At 49.7% G+C, this 19052-nt stretch overlaps 1 protein-coding gene across 4 annotated transcripts in view; it reads left to right on the forward strand.

The window, feature by feature from the left end:
* Positions 1-215: 215 nt before the first annotated feature.
* The window catches only part of HK2 (hexokinase 2), a 63159-nt gene continuing 44322 nt past the window's right edge, over positions 216-19052 (forward strand). For 2 of the 4 annotated variants that reach the window (XM_074341418.1, XM_045515496.2), the window contains exons 1-2: positions 216-755; positions 18887-19049. In XM_074341418.1, the coding sequence (XP_074197519.1) occupies positions 693-755; positions 18887-19049 (226 nt within the window). In that variant the 5' untranslated portion in view covers positions 216-692. Of the gene's footprint in view, positions 756-1144; positions 1679-18886; positions 19050-19052 lie in introns of those variants that run through there. The other 2 variants (XM_074341419.1, XM_074341420.1) reach the window with 2 other exon arrangements.

Consider the following 19052-nt stretch of genomic DNA (forward strand, 5'->3'; position numbering starts at 1 on the left):
CTTGCCACGGACCACACGTCTCATCCTCGCCTCCTGGCCCCGCCCCCCGCCCCAGGCGCGCCCCTCCAGTTTGCCGGCTCGGGTGTCTGAGCAGCCGCGCCCGCGGGCCGTGCGCGCTGACTGGCTGCGCCTAGGCGGCGGGCGGCCCGTGGGCGCACACACCCTCCTCGCGCAGCCAATGGGCGTGCGCGCGTCACTGACCAGGAGGCCCGCGAGCCGGCAACCCCTCAATAAGCCACATTGTTGCTCGAAACTCCAGCGCAGGAGTCCCGGGCCGCCGCTAGCACAGCCGTGTCACCAAGCCGGGGAGATCCGCGGGCGAGAGCAGCGCGTGTGTGAGCCAGAGAGGTCCCACTGCCCTAGTAGAGTTGGGCCGTGATTCTTCTCAAGTTGAGCCTTAGGGATCTTGTGGCTGAAGTTAGTATCTTGTCAGTGGGGCATCCCAGCACGTCGCCGGGAGTGGTTCCTGGGCTCCTTCCAGTAGTTGTGACTACCAAAACCTCTTTTTAGAGACCCAGGACCCTCCAGCCGGGCGCGCCATCGTGTGCCTTCTTTGTGTGCCTGCCGGACTCACCGCTCCCGGCCGGGCTGCCAAGCCCGGGTACAAAGCGGTCTAACCGCGCGGCCCACCACCTCCGCACGCGCTCCAAGCCCTAGTTTTCCAACTTCGCGCCGTCGGGACGCGGGGCACGATGATTGCCTCGCATCTGCTTGCCTACTTCTTTACGGAGCTCAACCATGACCAAGTGCAGAAGGTAAGTAAGCCACGGGCGGGGTGGCTGGCTCGGCTTGCCTTGTCCCCGGACCTCTCTCTGGGGTCCCGGCCGGCTGGGGCTCTCCTCCTCGACCCAGCGGGGCCCTGCTTCCTCCTCATTCCGGGCCGAAGACTCGGAAAAAGTCAGGAGGGCTGGGATACTCCCGGGCTCGAGGAGCCACGTCCGCTAGGCACTGGCAGGCTTGTGCGCGCGTGCGAGGCGCCGGGGCTCGCGCACCGCGCGGCTCCCTCCCTCCCGGCCACCCTGCGCGCGCTCGCGCTTTTTTTTTCTTCTCTCGGAGGGGCGGGCCACCCGGCACGTAGTCTTAGACTGCCGGGCCCACGTGGGAGGAGTCCCCCTTCCCCTGCCGGAGTTCCGGCGAGAGCACGTGGGGAGAGTCGTAGCTGAGTGGGGGGAGGCTTTGCGGCCGCACAGGTCTGTTCCGGGGCCCGACCGCGCTAAGGGATCGCGTTTTGGGGACCTCCGACTCGCCCCCAGCTTTTGTGACGGCCTTGCGGAGCTGGGCTTGGGGAGAAGACGGCACGTGAAGAGGCTGGGAAAGGGGTAGAGGAACTCCGCCCGCCGCGCCCCTTCCCCGGAACTGAGGCACCCGGAACTGAGGCTCCGTGAGGGGCGTACACCACCCCCCGCCCCAGCGGGGTGCCTCGGGACCCCCCCAACCCTGAGTACCCCCCCAAGCCAGGCCCCAAGTCGGGGGCGGACTTTCGGATGTTACTTTTGGTGCTCCTAAAAGTTACCCCGCGAGGGCCTCTCCCCCTACCCCCCACACGCTTTGCCGTCTTCCTGGAGATTTTTGTCGTTCTGAAAACGAGCTTTTTCCTGCCCTCGGCCGGGACCTGTCTGCCCACTTCCCTCTCAGCAGCCCCCGAAGCCCCAGCTGGCGCTTCGGCCAGATCGTTTACGTAAGACAAAGCCTCTGGCCCTGCCGGGGAGACTTGTCCCCGTGCCTCCGGGTATGGGGCTGGGGGTGGGGCTAGGCTGCGCTCCAGGCGCTCTCTGGGGAGAATTGTGTTTCTGAAATGCTCGGGATTTCGAGACTGGGTCCTGGCCCTGGGGCTCTGCTGGTACTTGAGAAGAGGGGATGGGCTGGGGCGAGGGTGGGAGGGGTGTCCAAATCTGTGAGTCAGTGACGGAGCGTTGCTCAATTACATGCTTGAAATTTCTGTGTCCTAGTGGGAACACATTTTTGGGAAAATGTCTTGACGTTATCTTTCTATGGGGCTACCTGCTCATACTCGCATCCTAGGGATCCTGAGAGCAAAGGAGAGGATGGTGGGTTATCATCACTGTGTTTTCGGAGCCATGGCAAATGAAACCCCCAATAAAGCATTATATTCCCTAGCTTCAGACTGGAGTGGGGAGCAGAGACCGGCTGGTTTACCCACGTAAATTTACAAACTCTGCTTATAAACCTCTGTTATCTCTCTAACTTATTCCTGGGATGTGGCTCCGCTCAGCACTTTTAATTCAGCTTATTCAAGAACGTGTGAGCCGTCAGGATCTTGGCAATTTCTTTTGTCTTCTTTGCCCAAGAAGTGAGTTAACTCTTGTGGAAGATTGTCATCTCTTGGCCAGTCCTAGAATACAAAGCTGGAGGATCATTAATCCAAGGAAAGTCTTCTCAGTTGGGTGACCACTGCCCCTGGACATTTAAATTTACTCTTCCCCAAATCCAGAGGAGGGAGCCTAGGACACAAATTTACTCTCCCCCAGACCAGAGGATGGAGGTTAGAACTGAAACTGTGGAGCTGTACCACCTTCCTGGCCTGGAATAGTCGGGGTCGTCTCTTTAGTCCCAGATTGAAAAGGGAGTTAGCCAGATTCTGCAGAAATGAATTGTAATCTCAGTTCTGTGGTTTATGAACCTCAGGAGCCTGAGCAAGTCACTTTGCTTCTTTGGACCAGCGATTTCTTTTTGTAAAACAGGGATGATAACAGAAAACTTCTCCACTTTAAAGAGTTGTGACAATGAAGCACAGCAATGTGAAAAATGTCTTACAGTCTTCTCTACCCTTGCCATCTACCTTTCAGCCCGTGAAACGTCTCAGGGACACTTGGATGTATTTCCTCTAAATTACCAGTGGGGGCGGAATTGAGTCAGGCCTTAACTCTGCAGGTGTCAGAACCCGAGATTTAGCCTCCCTGCTTAAGTGAGCAAAGCTGTTTGATTACAGCTGCAATTATTAGGAAGAAGGAAGAGAATCAGAGAGGATGTTTTAGAAGCATCTTTTAAAGTTGCTGATGGAAGGAAGAATTAGGAGAGAAGGTTGAAGCTTGAGTTTTAGAGTCTTGAAAATGCCTTGATTTGGACTCTCCTGAAATCCCCGTCATTTTACATGTTGTGGGTTGTAGTCTGATGCACGGAAAGCTTAGGTTCGCCTGCCCAGAACATAGACAAGCCCCCAGTGTTTTGGGCTATTAGGAGGAGGAGAAGTGTTACTTGCTCACTTTTGCTGACTGACCCTTTGAAACTCAAAAGCAAACACATAAGCATCTACCGTGTACCAGGTAGTTTTAAGCTCTTTATATATGTTAGCTCGTTAACACTGACAGCAGCTCCACGAAGTAGGCACTATTATTATAATCGGTATCCCTGTTTTACTGGTAAGGGATTGAGGCACACAGTGACTTGTTTGAGGTCACTAGCTTTTTTTTTTTTTTTTTTTCCTTCTGTTTGTAAGAGCTGGGAATTGAAGCTAGGCAGTTGGGCTCCAGCAGCCCATACTCTTGACCACACCCGCCTGCCTCTGGGACCATTAGTGGGCTCATCCTGGCCTGAGTCTGCGTACACTCTTGGCTGCTGGCAGCTCCCTCACCCAGCGTGTCCAGAAATGCAATTATCTCTTCTCTTGGTTTAGATTAGTGGCACCAGTAGCCTCTGTCTGATGGGAGCCAGGGACTCATTTAACTGACTTTCCTTTCTGATTGCTACATCTTTGTCAGCTGGTCTCTGGGTTACTTCAGAGGCCTCCTAGTGTTTGTTGCCAGTCTCTTTCTGCTGCCAGACTAGATCATTTCAGAAGGGTTTTGTGCATGCTGAATGCACCCCTGACCCCCCAGCCCCCACCTCAGCCTCAGCTTCCTTAGCTTCATTCCCCAAAGACTGGACTTGCAGGTCCTTTGAGTGTCATGCCTGTTCGCACTGGGTGCTTTTGCCCTGTTGTGGCGTTTGTGTTGTTCCATCGGACTCACTGGAGTTGATAGTTTCAGGGCAGGGAGAATCCTGGCTGTTCACCTGTATAGCCAGTTTGTGGCCACTGGTGTGGTACTCAGTGAGTGCAAGAAGGAATGGGGTGGAGGGGACCTTCCTGGAAAAAAGAGGCTGAGAAAGGGCTGCAGGAGGTGGAGGAGGGTGAGAGGCAGCTGCGGGCTAGTACTGGGCTGAAGCGGTGGGTGGATAGGTGGACCCCTGGAGGGAAAGACTAAGCTATTCATCAAAGCCTGAGGCTGATCTTGAGGGGAAAGGAAAGGGGAGAGAGAGACAGGGAGAGAGGAGTGTTTCCTGTTCCCCATCAATCAAGGCTTTTTGTCCTATCTATGGAGAGTTAGCAGATTCTTTTTATTAATCAAGGTATAATTAATACATAAGATACAGGATTTTTATCTCTTAGGAGTGAGAATCAGGGTTTCCCATAGAAATGAAATGAAGTATATACATGCCTTCCTTTAGCCACTGACAAAATTATTTCAAAGCGCATTGACTGGCGACGTGCAGTCTTAGAATATAGATAGCTCATTTAGGTGAGGGGTAGCTTTCAGCTCTGGACTTAATGAGGAGGGGGCGAGTATCTTGGAAGCAGAAAGATTCATCAGAGCCCCCAAGATTCAAGATGAGAGTTTAATGTTTTCTGAGAACCTACTGTGGGTACAAGGCCCTGTAGATACTATGTGGGAAACTGAAAGTGAGGAACCTTTCAGTTGTCTGGTGAGACGAGGCTCCACCAGTAGCTACTTCACAGCCACTAAAGGGTGGCGTATAGCGTCTCCAGGCCGTGGCCATCATTCCCACGGGATGGGGAGTTGGGGACCTCAAGAGAGACTTGATTGATATTTTTGGAGCACCTACTATGTGCCATTAATCTTCAGATACAGATGAAAGTATGTAAGGAAACAGCTGATTAAAACCTTAATCAGGTTATATTTGGCTGAGTTAATAAACATTGACTGGTACAATTTGTCTCATTTATTCACCCTGTAACCTAATACTTAGTATCCGAATACTGTCCCTTCCCTGCTCAAAAGACACTTGATGGTAGCAGGAATATTTTGTAGCTTTTACAGATGATCCATTTATTTTAAGTTGTCAAGCATCTCTTTCAGAGAGCGCCAAGAAGCCCTTTTTTCTTTACCCCTGAATGAATTAAAATTCTCTTTGAGGCTCCTCAGACAAAGCCAAAAGGTTTTGTTGTTTTTTTTTAAACATCACTTTTCAATGTCGAACTTTTCTAGTGCCCAGAGGAGTCTGAGGGCAGCTAGGAGCTCTTTCCCAGGGGCGGGCAACAAAACAACACGAATCACAACAGTTTTTTCCAAATCCAGCAGCCAGAGTAAGGAGATCGGATGAACTGAAAGAACTCAGGAACCCCAGAAAACTGGCTTCCTTTGTTCAGTAACTTCCAGTTTAAAAGATGACTCTTAATAACCAGTTCCTCTTTATCATGGGTTGAGTTTTGCAGTCAAATGCTCTACCACTGAGCTGTACCCCCCATGAAGTCGGCAAGTTTGGTTTGTTTTCCGACACTGTGTGTTGTCTGTCCTGGCCTTTCCAAAGCAGTGGAAATGGAGGTGTGGCACGTCAAATCACAGAGTTCATTGGCTGCGACTTAATACCTCACACCGTGGATCACAGGTGGCCGCGTCGGCTTTGTAATAAAGCAGGTCTCTCAACCTCAGTGCTAGTGACGTTTTTGGCTGGATAATCTTGTGAGGGGCTCTCCCAGCCTGTCATAAACAGCAAGAGTTTTACCCTATTCCAATCTAAAGGGGCAAAGCCTGTTCCTTTTTTTTTTTTTTTTTTAACTATACCTTTAGAGCAGTAGTTTTTAAACTATTAAGTGATTTGTCACCCCAAGTGGACTTTGGTGATGTCTGGGGACCTTTTTAATTGTCACAGGCAGGTGGGTGAAGATGTGTCATCGTACTTAGTAAGAAGAGTCAAGAAATGATGCTAAAACATCCTGTGATGCTCAGGACAGGCCTCCCCAACCTCCCCCACAAAAGACTTCTTTGGCCCCAAATATCTCTAGGTTGAGAAATTGCATCAAAAGAACATAGTCTTTAAGGGGGGCTGTCCTGAGCATATATGTATGAATATGACTAAGATATTATGCTGTACCCTGGAAATTGATACAACATCGTAAACTGACTATACTTCAATTAAAAAAAAAGATAAGGTTAACACAGATGGAAGGCTAAAAAACAAAAGCAACAAAACAGCAAACAAGAACAGAGGCTATCCGAGGGAGGGTATAGCGCCAAGTGGTAGAGCGCATGCTTCGCATGCACAAGGTCCTGGGTTCAATCCCCAGCACCGCCATTGAAAAACTAACTAACTAAATAAACACAATTACCCCCCACCCCCCAAAAAAAACCCCAGCTATCCCCTGCTTCAGTGTTATACTGTGTCACTAATGGTCATACAGCTAAAGTAGTGGCTGCGGCCAGGGCCATGGTTCCTAGTGCTCAGTGTGCCATGTCATGGGACAGTCATGGTGGGAAGTGGCCTTTTCCAAAAGTTGACTGTAAGGTGAGATCTGCAGACCACAATAGTTAGCAGATGTCCATGACCCCAGGCGCTGCAGCGTGGGTTACTGGGGTTCCTGTGTCTGTCCTCAGGGCAAGGTGAGCCCTCCAGGAAGCCAGTGGGAGAGAAGTTTGCTGCCCAGGAGAATCTCACCCTGGCTGTTGTTGGGGTTTCCCTGGAGGCGGGGCATCTGTCAGGCTTCTGAACAAGGCAGGCATGGGAGCGGAAGAGGGCTGTTGATACCCATGAGGGCCAGTCCAGCATCACTGGGAGGGGCTGTGTGGTGAGATACAGAGCCAGGCTCCCTGGGGTTGATCCTGGCTCACCACAAACCAGCTCTATGAACTTGGGTCAGTTATTTAACCTCTCTAGGCCTCAGTTTCTTCCTCTTGTAAAACAGAGAGTAGTAACACCTTAACAGTGTCATTGTAAGGATTCAAGAGAGATTGAGTGCGAATCTCTTAGAGCTCAGCCTGATCCACACTGTGTCCCCGATATTAGTACGCACTCTCAGATGCCCTACTGCACTCTCCATCTGGGTGGGAGCAGAAGGGGCCCTGCTTCCTTTCTCCCAGTGGCTTTTAGGGCATATGGGTTCTGGCTCATTTATGCTCTCTGATGTCAGATTAGAGCAGAGGACAGGGAGGGCAGAAGGAAGGAACGTTCCTAAAGCTGAGGCATAAAGAAGCATCTTCACTGCCCCTTCCAACTTTTACACCCTTCTCTTTCCTGCACATAGGAGACCCGTCTCACTTGCTTTCCTTCTGGTCCTCGGTAGGCAGCATCCCCACTGGGTGGGTGGGTGGCGGGGGGTCTCTGGGATGCCTTGGCCATTCTGGCGCACCTCAGGTTGAAGTGACCTCCCTAGGGGTATCACGAGAGACCCAGCTGTACTGAATAATCCCAGCATTCGTTCAACCCCTCTTCAGTGCAGAGACCGAGTTCCCTCCCTGTCAGTACCTCCCCTGCAGGGCAGAGTCCCTGAGGCTCCGAGGACGGTTGCTGAGGCCACTTATGCTGGAGTTGGCCAGTGCTGGGTGCCTGGCCTCTGGCTTCCCACTGGGGAAACTGCTTACAGTGCCCTGTGCTGTTGAGTCATAGGACCAGGTCATGGTAGGTTTCAGTCCCACTGACCCCTAGGGACTCAGTCGTTCCTACATTCTTTTGGCACATTGGGTGGAGAGAGGGCCCCTGACCATCTTGGGTCTCAGCTGAGAGCTCATTGCCTCTCAAACACCCTAGGCTGTCCAGTGTGGTCCCTTCTGACCCTGGGGTGCCCGGGGTTCTTGACGAAGCCCGAGAGGACTGTATGGAACCCACGCTCTACCTCTCCCCAAACCTGGGCAGCCTGTAGTCTTGTCCAAACCCAGTTGGGAGTCCTGGCCGTGTTCCTGTGGCGGCCGGAGCTAGACAGTCTCGGTTTCCCTGAAGTGCTGGCCTCTTTTGTCGGGGGGTGGGGTGATGCTTTTGCACTAGGTGTGTGTGGATCTCTGAGCATTTCCCTTATAGTCCTTCTCTTCTGGATGGACCTGGTCTTGCAGTTGACCCAGAGAGTGAGTCAGGCCTGAGAAATGTGGCTCTGGGAGGCCTTGGCCCCCCCCCCCCCCGCCGCTTCCTGCCTCTTTTCACCCTCAGCTCCGCAGCCCTGCTTTGGAGGCCAGGCCAGAGACATGGTCCATTTTCTTGGAAGGCCTCCTTCCCAGCCTCCAACCTCGGACCTCTCAGTATTGCCTGACTAAGGAAGGAAGCCAGATAGGCCATTGGACAGTCTGAAGGTGCCCTTTTTCCTTTTTCCCATTTGAGGGGCTTTCTTCTGCTTCCTCTCAAATTTTCCTGTCTCAAAGCCTTCCAGTGAAGCCTTCCAGCCATGTCCCAGGAATTTCCCCCTCGATTTCCCAAAAGTCTTAAAATAACAAACGTGTGCAGCACGTACTACGTGCCAGGCTTTGTCCTTGAACTCTGCGGCAACTTGGGTGTGGTCAGGCAGCCCTCCGGGGTGGGCATCATCGTTACCGAGTATTCACATGAAGGCCGCAAGGCCCAGAAAGGGACCATCCTGGCTCCAGGGCAAGCCAGAATTCAAAGCCAGGCGGTCTGATGCCAGAGCCCAGGCCCTTGGCCCCAGCAGGGGGCTGCCTGGGACTACTGGGCATGGCCCAGGGTTTTTCAGTTTCATGAGGTTATGAGTCAGGTGTCAGGGACTTTTGGGATCATCTAATCCAAACCCCTCATTCTGTAGGTGAGGAAACCAAGTGCCAGGTACTAAGGGACCAGCCAGGAACCCCATCCTATTTCCTTCAGCGTCATTTGCACAGCACGAGCTCTCTTCTCACCGTTCGGGTGTGGGCTCCCCAAGAATGACCACAGGATTTGGTCTGTGGCCTGTACCGAAGGAGACTCTATAATTTAGTGTCCAAACTGGGCCACTTTTAAAAATAATAGGGGACACTATTAACAGTTATGCTGTTCCCACACTAGACTGAGATTGTCCTGGGCAAACTGGGACATATGGTTGCCCTGCTTCTGCTGGGTGTGGTTGTGGGGGGGTCGGGGTGGGGCAGACTGGGAAGGTCTGGGGCCAGATGTAGTGCAAAGGAACAGACCGACGGGGATTTGGTCCAGCAGAGAAGAGCTGGGGGGTTCAGATGCCCCTGTGGGGTAAGAGGCTTGGTGGCAGACTCTGGAGCCTGGCATGGGCGTCGCAAAGATGAAGTTGGGAACATGTAGTCGGTGCCTTTAGTCCTCTGGGACCCATGAAGGCAGGAGACACAAGTGTCAAAAGTATGTCAGCATCACTGGCTGGGAATTTGGGGAAGGATTTGGGGAGAGGCCATCTGTACGGGGGCCCTGAAGGGCAAGTGGGAGTTAGGCCAGATAAGACCATTCTAGGCACAGGGTCAACAAATATACTCGTTTCTAACCTTTTCAAGACAAAAACTTCTCAGGATTGTATTGATGTCTCTGATTTTTTATTATTATTTTTATTTTTTGTTGGGGGGAGGTAATTAGGTTCATTTGTTTATTTAGTTTTAGAGGAGATATTGGGGATTGAACCCAGGACCTCATGCATGCTAGAAATGCACTTTACCACGTGAGCTATATCTTCCCCGCCTTGATGTGTCTGATTTAATGCTTGTATTTTTATCATAGTGAAAGAAACTGCTTACCCTTTGGCCTCACCACCTTCAGTCTGTAGTTACTTGTTGACATATTAGCCTCCCACCGATACACTGTGCACCTTGCAAGTTGAGATTAGGGTCCCTTCAGCGCCTGGCCCTGGCACAGCCCACTCAGTGCTCAGTCAGTCCGTGCGGGTAAATGAACTGCTCCGGGGTCCCGTCCATCTGGCATATAATTATGCCTTTGCTCTGATGCCCCACATTCAGAGTGTAGGAGCGTCCTGGGACGTCCCAAATGCCCATCTCCTGGACATCTCCTGGCAGGTGCTTACAGACTGTCTGGCTGTAACTTGAGGCAGCTGAGACCAAGAACTAGAAGAACAGGAAACCCTGTGACTCACTGTGCAACAGGATCCTGGAGGAGTGGCCTTTGAGCCTCCTCCGCCAGCGCCACACTCACCCTGCTGCTCCAGGCGTGTGGGTGGCAGGTGCGTCAGGGCTGGAATCTCCCTGAGGTGGTCTGGTGGCCCCAGCGCGGGTCCACCTTGTCTCTTCTGAAGAAAGTATTGTGGCAGACCTGAAACTTTTGGTTAACTGTGTTTCAGAGGACAGGAGCCTTAAGGAATCCAGGATCTGCTGTCTTTCCCTCCCTAACTCATCCTTTTTTCTTTTTCTTTCTTTTTTTTTTTTTTTTTATTTTAATGTATTTATCAGAAACATCTGGGCTTGGCTTGGCAACTTGACAGGATAAACTTGCTGCCCTGTGCACAGCCTTGGTCCTCCCAGGAGGGGTCTGTGAAGGCATTATTATTAATGAGGTCACTGACAGCAGTTGCCTAGCTTTTCTGGGGTGGGCATATGTATGCCCCAGATGAGGGCACTCAGTTGGCCACTGGATGTTTTGGGTCCTGCCAGGGACTTGACCTATGGTTTGGGGAGGCGTCTTTAAGCCTTGGTTTCCTTGACAAAAGATTTGCAGTAAGGGCATAATTCAATCAGTTGATCTGTTTGGAGTCTAGAAGAAGCTAAAAGTCAGGAATTAGCTAGTGTTCATCCAGCACCTCCTGGAGAGAAGGTTTTCTAGGTACTAAATCAGAAATAACCTAAGACGGGAGAAGGAAGTCCAGCAGAGCAGCAGTGTGCCTCAGGCTGTCCCGGAGCCCTAGGCGCTGACACCTACATGTGTGGGGAACTGCTTTCTTATCACTTAGGATTTGATTTGGTCACTTGAATCCCCGCTTCTACCAAGAGGCTGTGTCCTCACACACAGGAATGACTGATGGGCAGTTGCTCCGTCACGTCTTACTTATTTTCTGTCTCCCTAGTGAAAGGATTAGGTGATATGGTTCAGCTTTCATTAAAAAGATTTCTAGAATAAGAGGCTTGGAACAGGCAGGGGTGATTATCAAAAAACTGATCGCATTGAAGTTGACAGCAGAGTGTTGAGCTTCCTGACAGTCAAGGCAAAAAGGGCAGCTCTTGAGTCAGTTTTAATTTCATTGGCCTGTAGCAGGAAGCTCAGTGATTCTGGGCAACCAGACTTTCTCCTGACCCTGCAGAGAACTGGCTGGTCAGTGAACAACATAGCAACTTTACACAGTGGAGTCATCTTGATGATTCTTCCTTCCTGTGACCCCTTGATTAAAGGTGATAGGATTAAATCACCCGAACACGAAGACATTGCAATAGGGTGCTAACGCAGTGTAGTGAGGTGAGTAACTTTCTGGTCCTAAAATTCATAACCTCCGAATCTTGGGCTGGCCCACACCTTCTTTTCACATGATCTCCCTACTGCCTCCAGGTCAACAGATAGCCGCCAACGTGTATGTTGGTTATTTATGTGTGTATATTCTTAGCCCAGAAACAATCCCGCCTGAGTGCCCAGTCTCACGGGCCACTTCCTCAGACACCTGTGACACCCCATGGGCTGCTTTGCAATGTGACTGCCCTTATTATCCACTAACACCCATCCCTCCAGTCATTTCAGAGTTGTTTATTGGGTCTATAATGAGTTCAGTTCTGTGCTATCTTGTAAAGTTCTAGAAAACAGGATTCTTGACTTTTTTTAAAAATTAAAAAAAAGTGTATGTATATATTTTGTTCTATATATGTATTATATATTTATATATGTGTATATAATTTTATATAATATAACTTGTATGTATGCATATTTTATTCTATATTACCTATTTTATTCAATATATGTATTCTATGTATATATAGTATATAATTATATATGACATATTATTTGTATATCTTATATATGATGTATGTATGTGTGTGTATAAATATATACAGGGTCAACTGTATATATTTTCAAAGTGTACAATTCATGGCATTAAGTATATTCAGATTGTTGTGCCAGTGTCACTGCTATCCACCTCCAGAAATCATTTCTTTTTAAATTATGTTTCTGTACACTCTAGCACTTTGTGTATAATTGGTTTTCAACAAAGGCTATAAAATGAGAGAAGCTGGGGTCACAGCCGTGGTCAGGGGTTCAGGAGCTGAATGTTAGAAATCTTACAGATTTAGATGTTGAGATTTAAGGTTTCTTCTCTGCTTTCTTTTGAGACCTCTTAAGGTATTCAAAGTAGGAATTGCTAACACTTTACATAACACACTGTCAAAGTTGGAATATTGCTCTTTTCTGGATGTAAATCATTCTATCAAGACCATTTTCCCACTGGGGCCTGATAGGGTGGCCTCAGCATCCAGGAAGTGGCCACTAGCCATTCAGCTGAAACTGGCCTGCAAATTGACACAGGCCCTCCGGGAGGCTTGGGCGCAGACTGTCATTTGCTGTTACTGATAATGGAGTAAGATGTCTGGGTGATCCAGATTCTGGTCTCAACTATGTGACCTTGGTCAAGGGTGTGCTGCCTTGACCTCATTTTCTCTGTGACTTCTTTCTGGCTCTCACCTCCAGGCCTTCCCTTTCTGGCCTTCCTCATACCTGGCTGGGGCTGTGTCTGCCACACCTGGGTCACTGCACACTTTGAAGCAGAGGCTCTTCTCGCTTCCTTCTTTGTATCGTTGCTATGACGCAGTTTTTCCTCTTTTTAGTGCTGGTCTGGAGGAAAATGTGGGCACTTAAGAAGGAGATGGGCTTTCCGTCTGGGGTGTTATTTCATAAAGAGTCTGGGGTTAATTTCTCTTTAGAACAGCTCTGGCCTCTACCCACAATTCTGTAGAGGAGGCAGGATGTTGGACCTGTGTGTTATGGGAAGAAAGAAACTGATAAGAATTGTCCAGTGAGGAAGTTCTCATCTCAAGATTGCTCAACAGATGTGTCAAAACTACTGTCCCTTTCTCACGCCCTTGCCTCCAGGCAGGCAAGTGGCCTTCCCTCACCTCACTCAGGCTTTGCCTCTGGAATGCCCCCTCCTTTCCTTCTTTCTTCCTGACAGAGATTTAAAGAGAAGCAGCCCCGCGTGGTAGGCCACACGCCCACTACAGAAAGAGATGGAACAATTTGGGGCAAGAGCCCCTGTTTTGCTTACCCTGAATGTGACTGAGTAGGGTTAAGAAATGTCCCTGATCCTCTGAGGGTGCCACGTGGCAGAGGGGAGTCTAGGAGAAAAAGAGGAAAAGGAACAGAAGGAGAGGGTTAAGCAGATGGAGGGCTTCACCCTGTCAGCTCATTTACGCCAGTGACCCTGTTGTGAGGGTTATTCATCCCATTTTACAGGGAGGAAACTGACACAGGCCCAGTTTTACACACCTGCACAAATACTAGAGCCAGGATTTGAACACTGATTCTTCTGATGCCACAGCCTTTATTTCACCACAACCTGCTACGAAATAAGGGTTGGCCTGAATGATTCTGCTTTGATAGTTTCCAACAACTTAAATCTGTTTCCGCCAAGTATAGGGTTTCTATTTCCAACTCCCAGCACCCAGGTTCGATACTGGATGATTCCACACTTAGCCTAACACCTTAACTAATGACTCAAAGACCCCAGGCAGGAAGTGGTACAAATGACCCTTAGGCAGTGTTGATTGAACACTGAACACAGCCCATCATTATCACATTTTTGGAGTGGTGGATACCAGCCCGAGGAGAGGGGAAGATGTTTGCACACACACAGACAGACCTAAAGCTGTCAGTTTGGTTAGTCTGGAAAGGATCTCTGGAATTCTTAATGTGTCATGCAGCCAAGTTTGGGAGCTCTTATTCCAAGTGGCAGAATGGAGACTAGACAGAAGTTACCCACAAGTAGATTGATCTCAGATTGAGGAAAATCTTTCTAACAGCTAGGGTTGACCAACAGCAGGTGCTAACCAACTTAGAGAAGTAGTGAGCCTATCATGCTTGGAAGCATTCAAACCTGGGCCCTGTGACTGTTGGGGTGCGAGAGACAAACTAGACCAACACAAATGCTGTCTGGGTTCCGTGGGGGCTCTCATTACTCGAGGGCCTCTCTAGGGGTTAGTATTTTTTCAGTTGTAGTCCTCCTGGGCCCTGTAACATTTGCTGTCTCCTAAATGACATTGACCTGTGGCCTTGGGCCTCGTGCTCTCTCCCTGTGGCTGTGCTGTGGGTGAAAGTTGGCAAGACTCTGCCAAGTGTATTTCGCTGTCTTTCCCATCCAGGAAAAAGGTCTTCATGTGGAGGCTGCTTCCTGTTTCTGACTTCTGCTTTCCTTGGCCACCCCTCACCCAGCAGTGCTGGCCAAGGCTGAGTGGGCCTCCAGGGGTGCGTTTAGGAAGCTGTAACATTAGGTGATTAATCATCCCTTCCTGAATGGACCTAATAAACTCAGGGTGGATACATCCTCACAGCCCAAAGAGGAGAAATTTGGGCCAACATGTTGCATTTTCACAGCTGTTCCATATCCTCTCTCTTAGTCTCATCTGATGGCCATCCCTGAGGTCATCCAAGAAACTACAGGGCAGAGAGTGGCTGCCTGCTCTAAGAGGGTCCCCAGGACAGGGGAGGGTAGTGGTCCCAAGGGTCTGGCTTTAGAGCCAGACACGCTTTGAATCCTGGCTCTTCACCTTACCACCAAGTGACATGTAAGACAGCGATGTAGAAATTTTACAAAAGAACAGTGGAAATCAAGTCAGTAAACCTATAGGGTCGTTCCTGGCTCCTTAATGGTCACCATCATCATTTTCATCTGTCACCGAACACTGAAAGATGGTTGTGATCTGTTGGGCAAAGGGCAACATGACTTGAGGAAGGGCTGATGGTTTAACTTGCTAGATTCTTTGAGGGTCAAGGGTGAGCAGTGTTGGCTGGATTTCCATCAAGCTGGGTAGTGGCTTAAACATCAAAATTAAATTAAGAATGGCCGCGGTAGACCTGAAGATTGTCATTTTAAGTGAAGTGGGCTGGAAAGAGAAAGAAAAATGCCATATGACATCATTTATATGAGGAAACTGAAAAATAGTAACAATAATAATAATAATACGGACATAATGAGCTACTTACCATTTATAACTGAGATGATTGATTTCTTGAATATGTGTCAGCACATCTGACTGTCCTTTATGACTGGATCACCGCATTCTGTTGATTCTTATTTTGTGGTTGGCTTTATTCCTTTGATAACTATGTAAGTTTAAAAAGCTAAACTCTAATCTGTTCTTAGAAGCAATGATCAGTACCTATACGTAAACTAAAAAAAAGAAGTGCAGTGTATTGTATATATGCATTTACATGCAATATAATGTGTGTGTGCAGTCAAACTGTAATAATTCTACCTAATAAAACTGAAAAAGGGGAAAACAAACCAAAAAAAACCAAACCAAAAAAAAAAAAAAAAAGGTGGAATGGCTGCTATAGAATTGTGGCCACTCCACCTTTGCTTTTTTGAGCATGACCTCACACTCCCGGAGGTGACAATGCAACCTCTTAACAGGGCAGTGCGGGCTGCGCTTTCCCACGCAGGCACTCTCTCTTGCTTCCTCTGCAACACCTGGAGCCGTCAGTGGAGGCAGGGTGAGGATGGCAGCGAGGCGTCCGCCCTCTCCTTTCTTGGGGAAAACAGGAATGTGGGAGCTCCAGCTTCGTCAGGAGTCAAATGGTGAATGTCCAGAGATATGTTTGCTGCCCTCTTACCTGCTGGGGCAGCCCCGCGGGCCACGCCCTCCACTGTTGGTCCCTCGTGTCTGTCTGGTGGGGTGACTGGATTAGAAGATGGCCTTTTCACGGATGCATCCTGCCTGAATGTGCTGTGCAGCACCACCTGGCCTGTACGGGCCCTGCTGTTCAACAGGAGGAGGGTATTCATCTAGCAGGGCGCACAGGAGCACAGAGGAGCCGGGCTGCCCGGCCCGGTCCTGGCTTGGCCTTTTGCGTTGTGTGGTCTTTGCATTTGCATTTGGGGCGCATTGCCTTCCCCTCTTGGTAGAATGGAGGAGATGACATTACCTACCTCACAGGGCTCTTAGGAGGATTAAAAGAGTTAATGAAGTATATAGAACCTTGAGAACACGTTTTGCTAAAGGGTTTGCCGTTATTGCTACTGCCTATGAGGGCATCTCAGGTTGTACCTGGACGTGGGCTTGGCATTGGCCTCTGGTCTGGTGGCTGGGAATTTGTACGTGTGCAGTGAGATGGCGTAATTCATAATCTAGTGTCCCCGGTCCAGCCCATGCGTTGTTGGATCTGGAGCAGGAGGCCCCTGGGGTGATGAAAGTTACCCTGGGCCCAGAATCTGCAGAGGCTTGTCTCTCCCTGTACCAATAGGGAGAGGACTTGTCTCAGGCTGCACCCCTTCTTTTCCTAGGGAGCCTCCTATGTCATTGTGGGGGAAACCAGTTCTCTCAGAAGCATCCTGACTCCCCAGTAGTGTGACCCAGCTTGGGGTGGGGGTTGGGGGGCTGGTGCCCACAGATCTGGGAGCCTGGGGCAGACAGTGGGCTCAAGGCACCTGAGATGCTAGGAGCCCGAAATCAGAAAGCAATGGGTGGTCGGATCCTTCCTGATTTAGACCAGTGGAGTCTATGGTAGCTCTTTAATAAATGCTGTCCACGAGGGAGTTTGGGGAAATTCTCATCTTTGCAAATTTACAACCCTGCGGGACAGGCCTGGCCCCTCCCTCTGCTGGCTGGGAACGGGGTGGAGAATTGGCCTTCGGCCTTCACACTTCTCTCCTGCTCTGTCCTTTCCCACAGGGGACGGCTGGCTGATTGACCACAGACTCTCCTTGGCCTTGCTTTCAGCTTTTTGCTCTAGATTCTGATCTTCCAACTTTGTGGATCTTAGAAGAATGATGAAAGATTAGAACTGGTCAGGATATTTGAAATGATCCAAGGAGGGCCAATCTCGTAATTCCTCAGAGGCAGAAACAAGCCCAAAGAGAGAGATGGACCCCAGACTCCATAGGCAGTTAGGATATAGCCTGGAAGAGAGAAGGTGTGAGTGAGGAGACCCTCCTCTCTCTCTCTTCCCTCCCCACCAAAGGAGGCCTATGGGTTTGTTCTTTTCTTAAAGGCTGAAACACCTTTTGCCGTTCCTCTGGAAATCCTAGGCTGCAAGTTTGGTTAAAAAAAATTCCAAGAAGAGCTGTCAAAAAGTGCTGAAAAATATAATAGGCTATTAATATGAATGAGAATGTTTGTCTGGGAAAGCTAATTGTAAAAGTTTCTGCTCCTTGGTCAGAGCTGGGCAAGGGACAGGTGGGCATTCACTCATGTTTCGCACAGGAGTAAGAGTGGTCGTGGCCACACTTTGCCCTTGGGGATCCTGGAGTTTGGGAGCTGGGAAGGGCAAGGTCCCTTCTGGTTCCCCAGTTTGCCGACCAGGCTGGGAGGACCATGACCTTCAGACCTTGAGGGCACAGCTGTGACCTGGCTCAAGGGTCCTGATTCTCTTCCTCCCCTGCCGCAGCCAGCAGCCTCAACCTTTCCCGGACACTGCTGCTGAGAACAGAGATCCTGTGGAAACTTGCGTGCCTCCTGGATGGATTTCTACCCGACCTCTTCCTGACTGGAGGAAACTGGGAATATCCGTGGCCCAGGCAGATGACAGCTTTCAAGAAGCACACTGTCTGAGGGGACTCCTAATATTTCTCCTCCTGGTGTTATGTCTGGGAGGAGTTCCTGTAAATTTAGGTTGGAAACAAGAGAAACGAAGTAACTCAGGAGAGCTGAGCCAGCCTCTGAGGATGGGGGAGGTTGCTTTACCAAGTATGTAGAGCCTCTGCTGTGTGTCAGGCGCTGTGCCAGGCTCCAGGCATGCGCAGCTGAACAGGTGGTTACGGTTCTTGCCTTTGATGCTGAATGACTTGGACATTAATTAATTAATAAATAAATATATATATATATATTTTTTTTTTTTTTTCCAACTGAGGATGGTGTTGTGAAGGAAAAAGTCTTGAGTTTTCAGAAAAACAGGGAGGCCTGATTGTTTTAGTGGGAGGATCAGAGAAGGCCTCCAGGGCGGGGAGGACTGGAGGGGTGGTAAGGGACCCACAGATGGAGAGCAGGCTCAGGAGCTGTGGGTCTGCGTGAACAGTCTTCTTGGCAGGAAAGGGCCAGTTGGGTGAGTTTCGGAGGACTGAACCGAGGATGGAGTCTGCACAAGGAGTGCAGAGGCACGCAGGAAGATTAAGAGTGGGAGAGGCCAGCTTATATAGGGCCTCAGAAGGATTTGCGGTTTGGTTGTAATGGGAAATCACTGAAAGCTTTTAGGGGAGTAGTGGAGTCTGTCTGGGGATGGAAATCTGGGATTGTGTAAGTCCAGGCAAGAGGCAATGGCCGAGGGAGACTAAGGCTGGCATGACTGGCTTTATGAGGTGTTGGGGAGGACCAGAGGTGATGGTCAGTAGCGCACCCCAGTTCCAGGGATGTTGTCACAGACATTTAAACTCATCCTTTCTGAAGAGAGCCCCCCTTTTCCCTAATATGCCTTTCCCCCAGTCTTTAGCACTCTCCAAAAATAAAAATGAGCCTTTGGGTGGGGGGAGGGTAATTAGATCTGTTTGTGTGTTTATTTATTTGATGGAGGTACTGGAGATTGAACCCAAGACCTCATGCATGCGAAGCTGTACCCTCCCCCACTAAAAAATGAGCCATTTTCTAATTTTAATTTTTAGTCATTTTTTAATTTTAATTTTTTGAAGGACAAAGTTCTGTCATAGATTCTGGTTAAATGATCTTTAACCTTCTGGACCTTCTGTACATACCAGGTTTTATTCTTTTGAAAAGCTAAGTGATGGTCCTTGACCTAGACGCATGCCGTAGTTCATTTAACGCAAACAACGTGAGGTCACTCCTCTCACTTCCCCCTCTTTCAGGTTGACCAGTATCTCTACCACATGCGGCTCTCTGATGAGACCCTCCTGGAGATTTCTAAGCGGTTCCGCAAGGAGATGGAGAAAGGGCTCGGAGCTACCACCCACCCCACGGCTTCAGTAAAAATGCTACCTACCTTTGTGAGGTCAACTCCAGATGGGACAGGTA

Source organism: Camelus bactrianus, chromosome 15, assembly GCF_048773025.1.
Source record: "Camelus bactrianus isolate YW-2024 breed Bactrian camel chromosome 15, ASM4877302v1, whole genome shotgun sequence".
In the NCBI taxonomy this organism is placed as follows: domain Eukaryota; kingdom Metazoa; phylum Chordata; class Mammalia; order Artiodactyla; family Camelidae; genus Camelus; species Camelus bactrianus.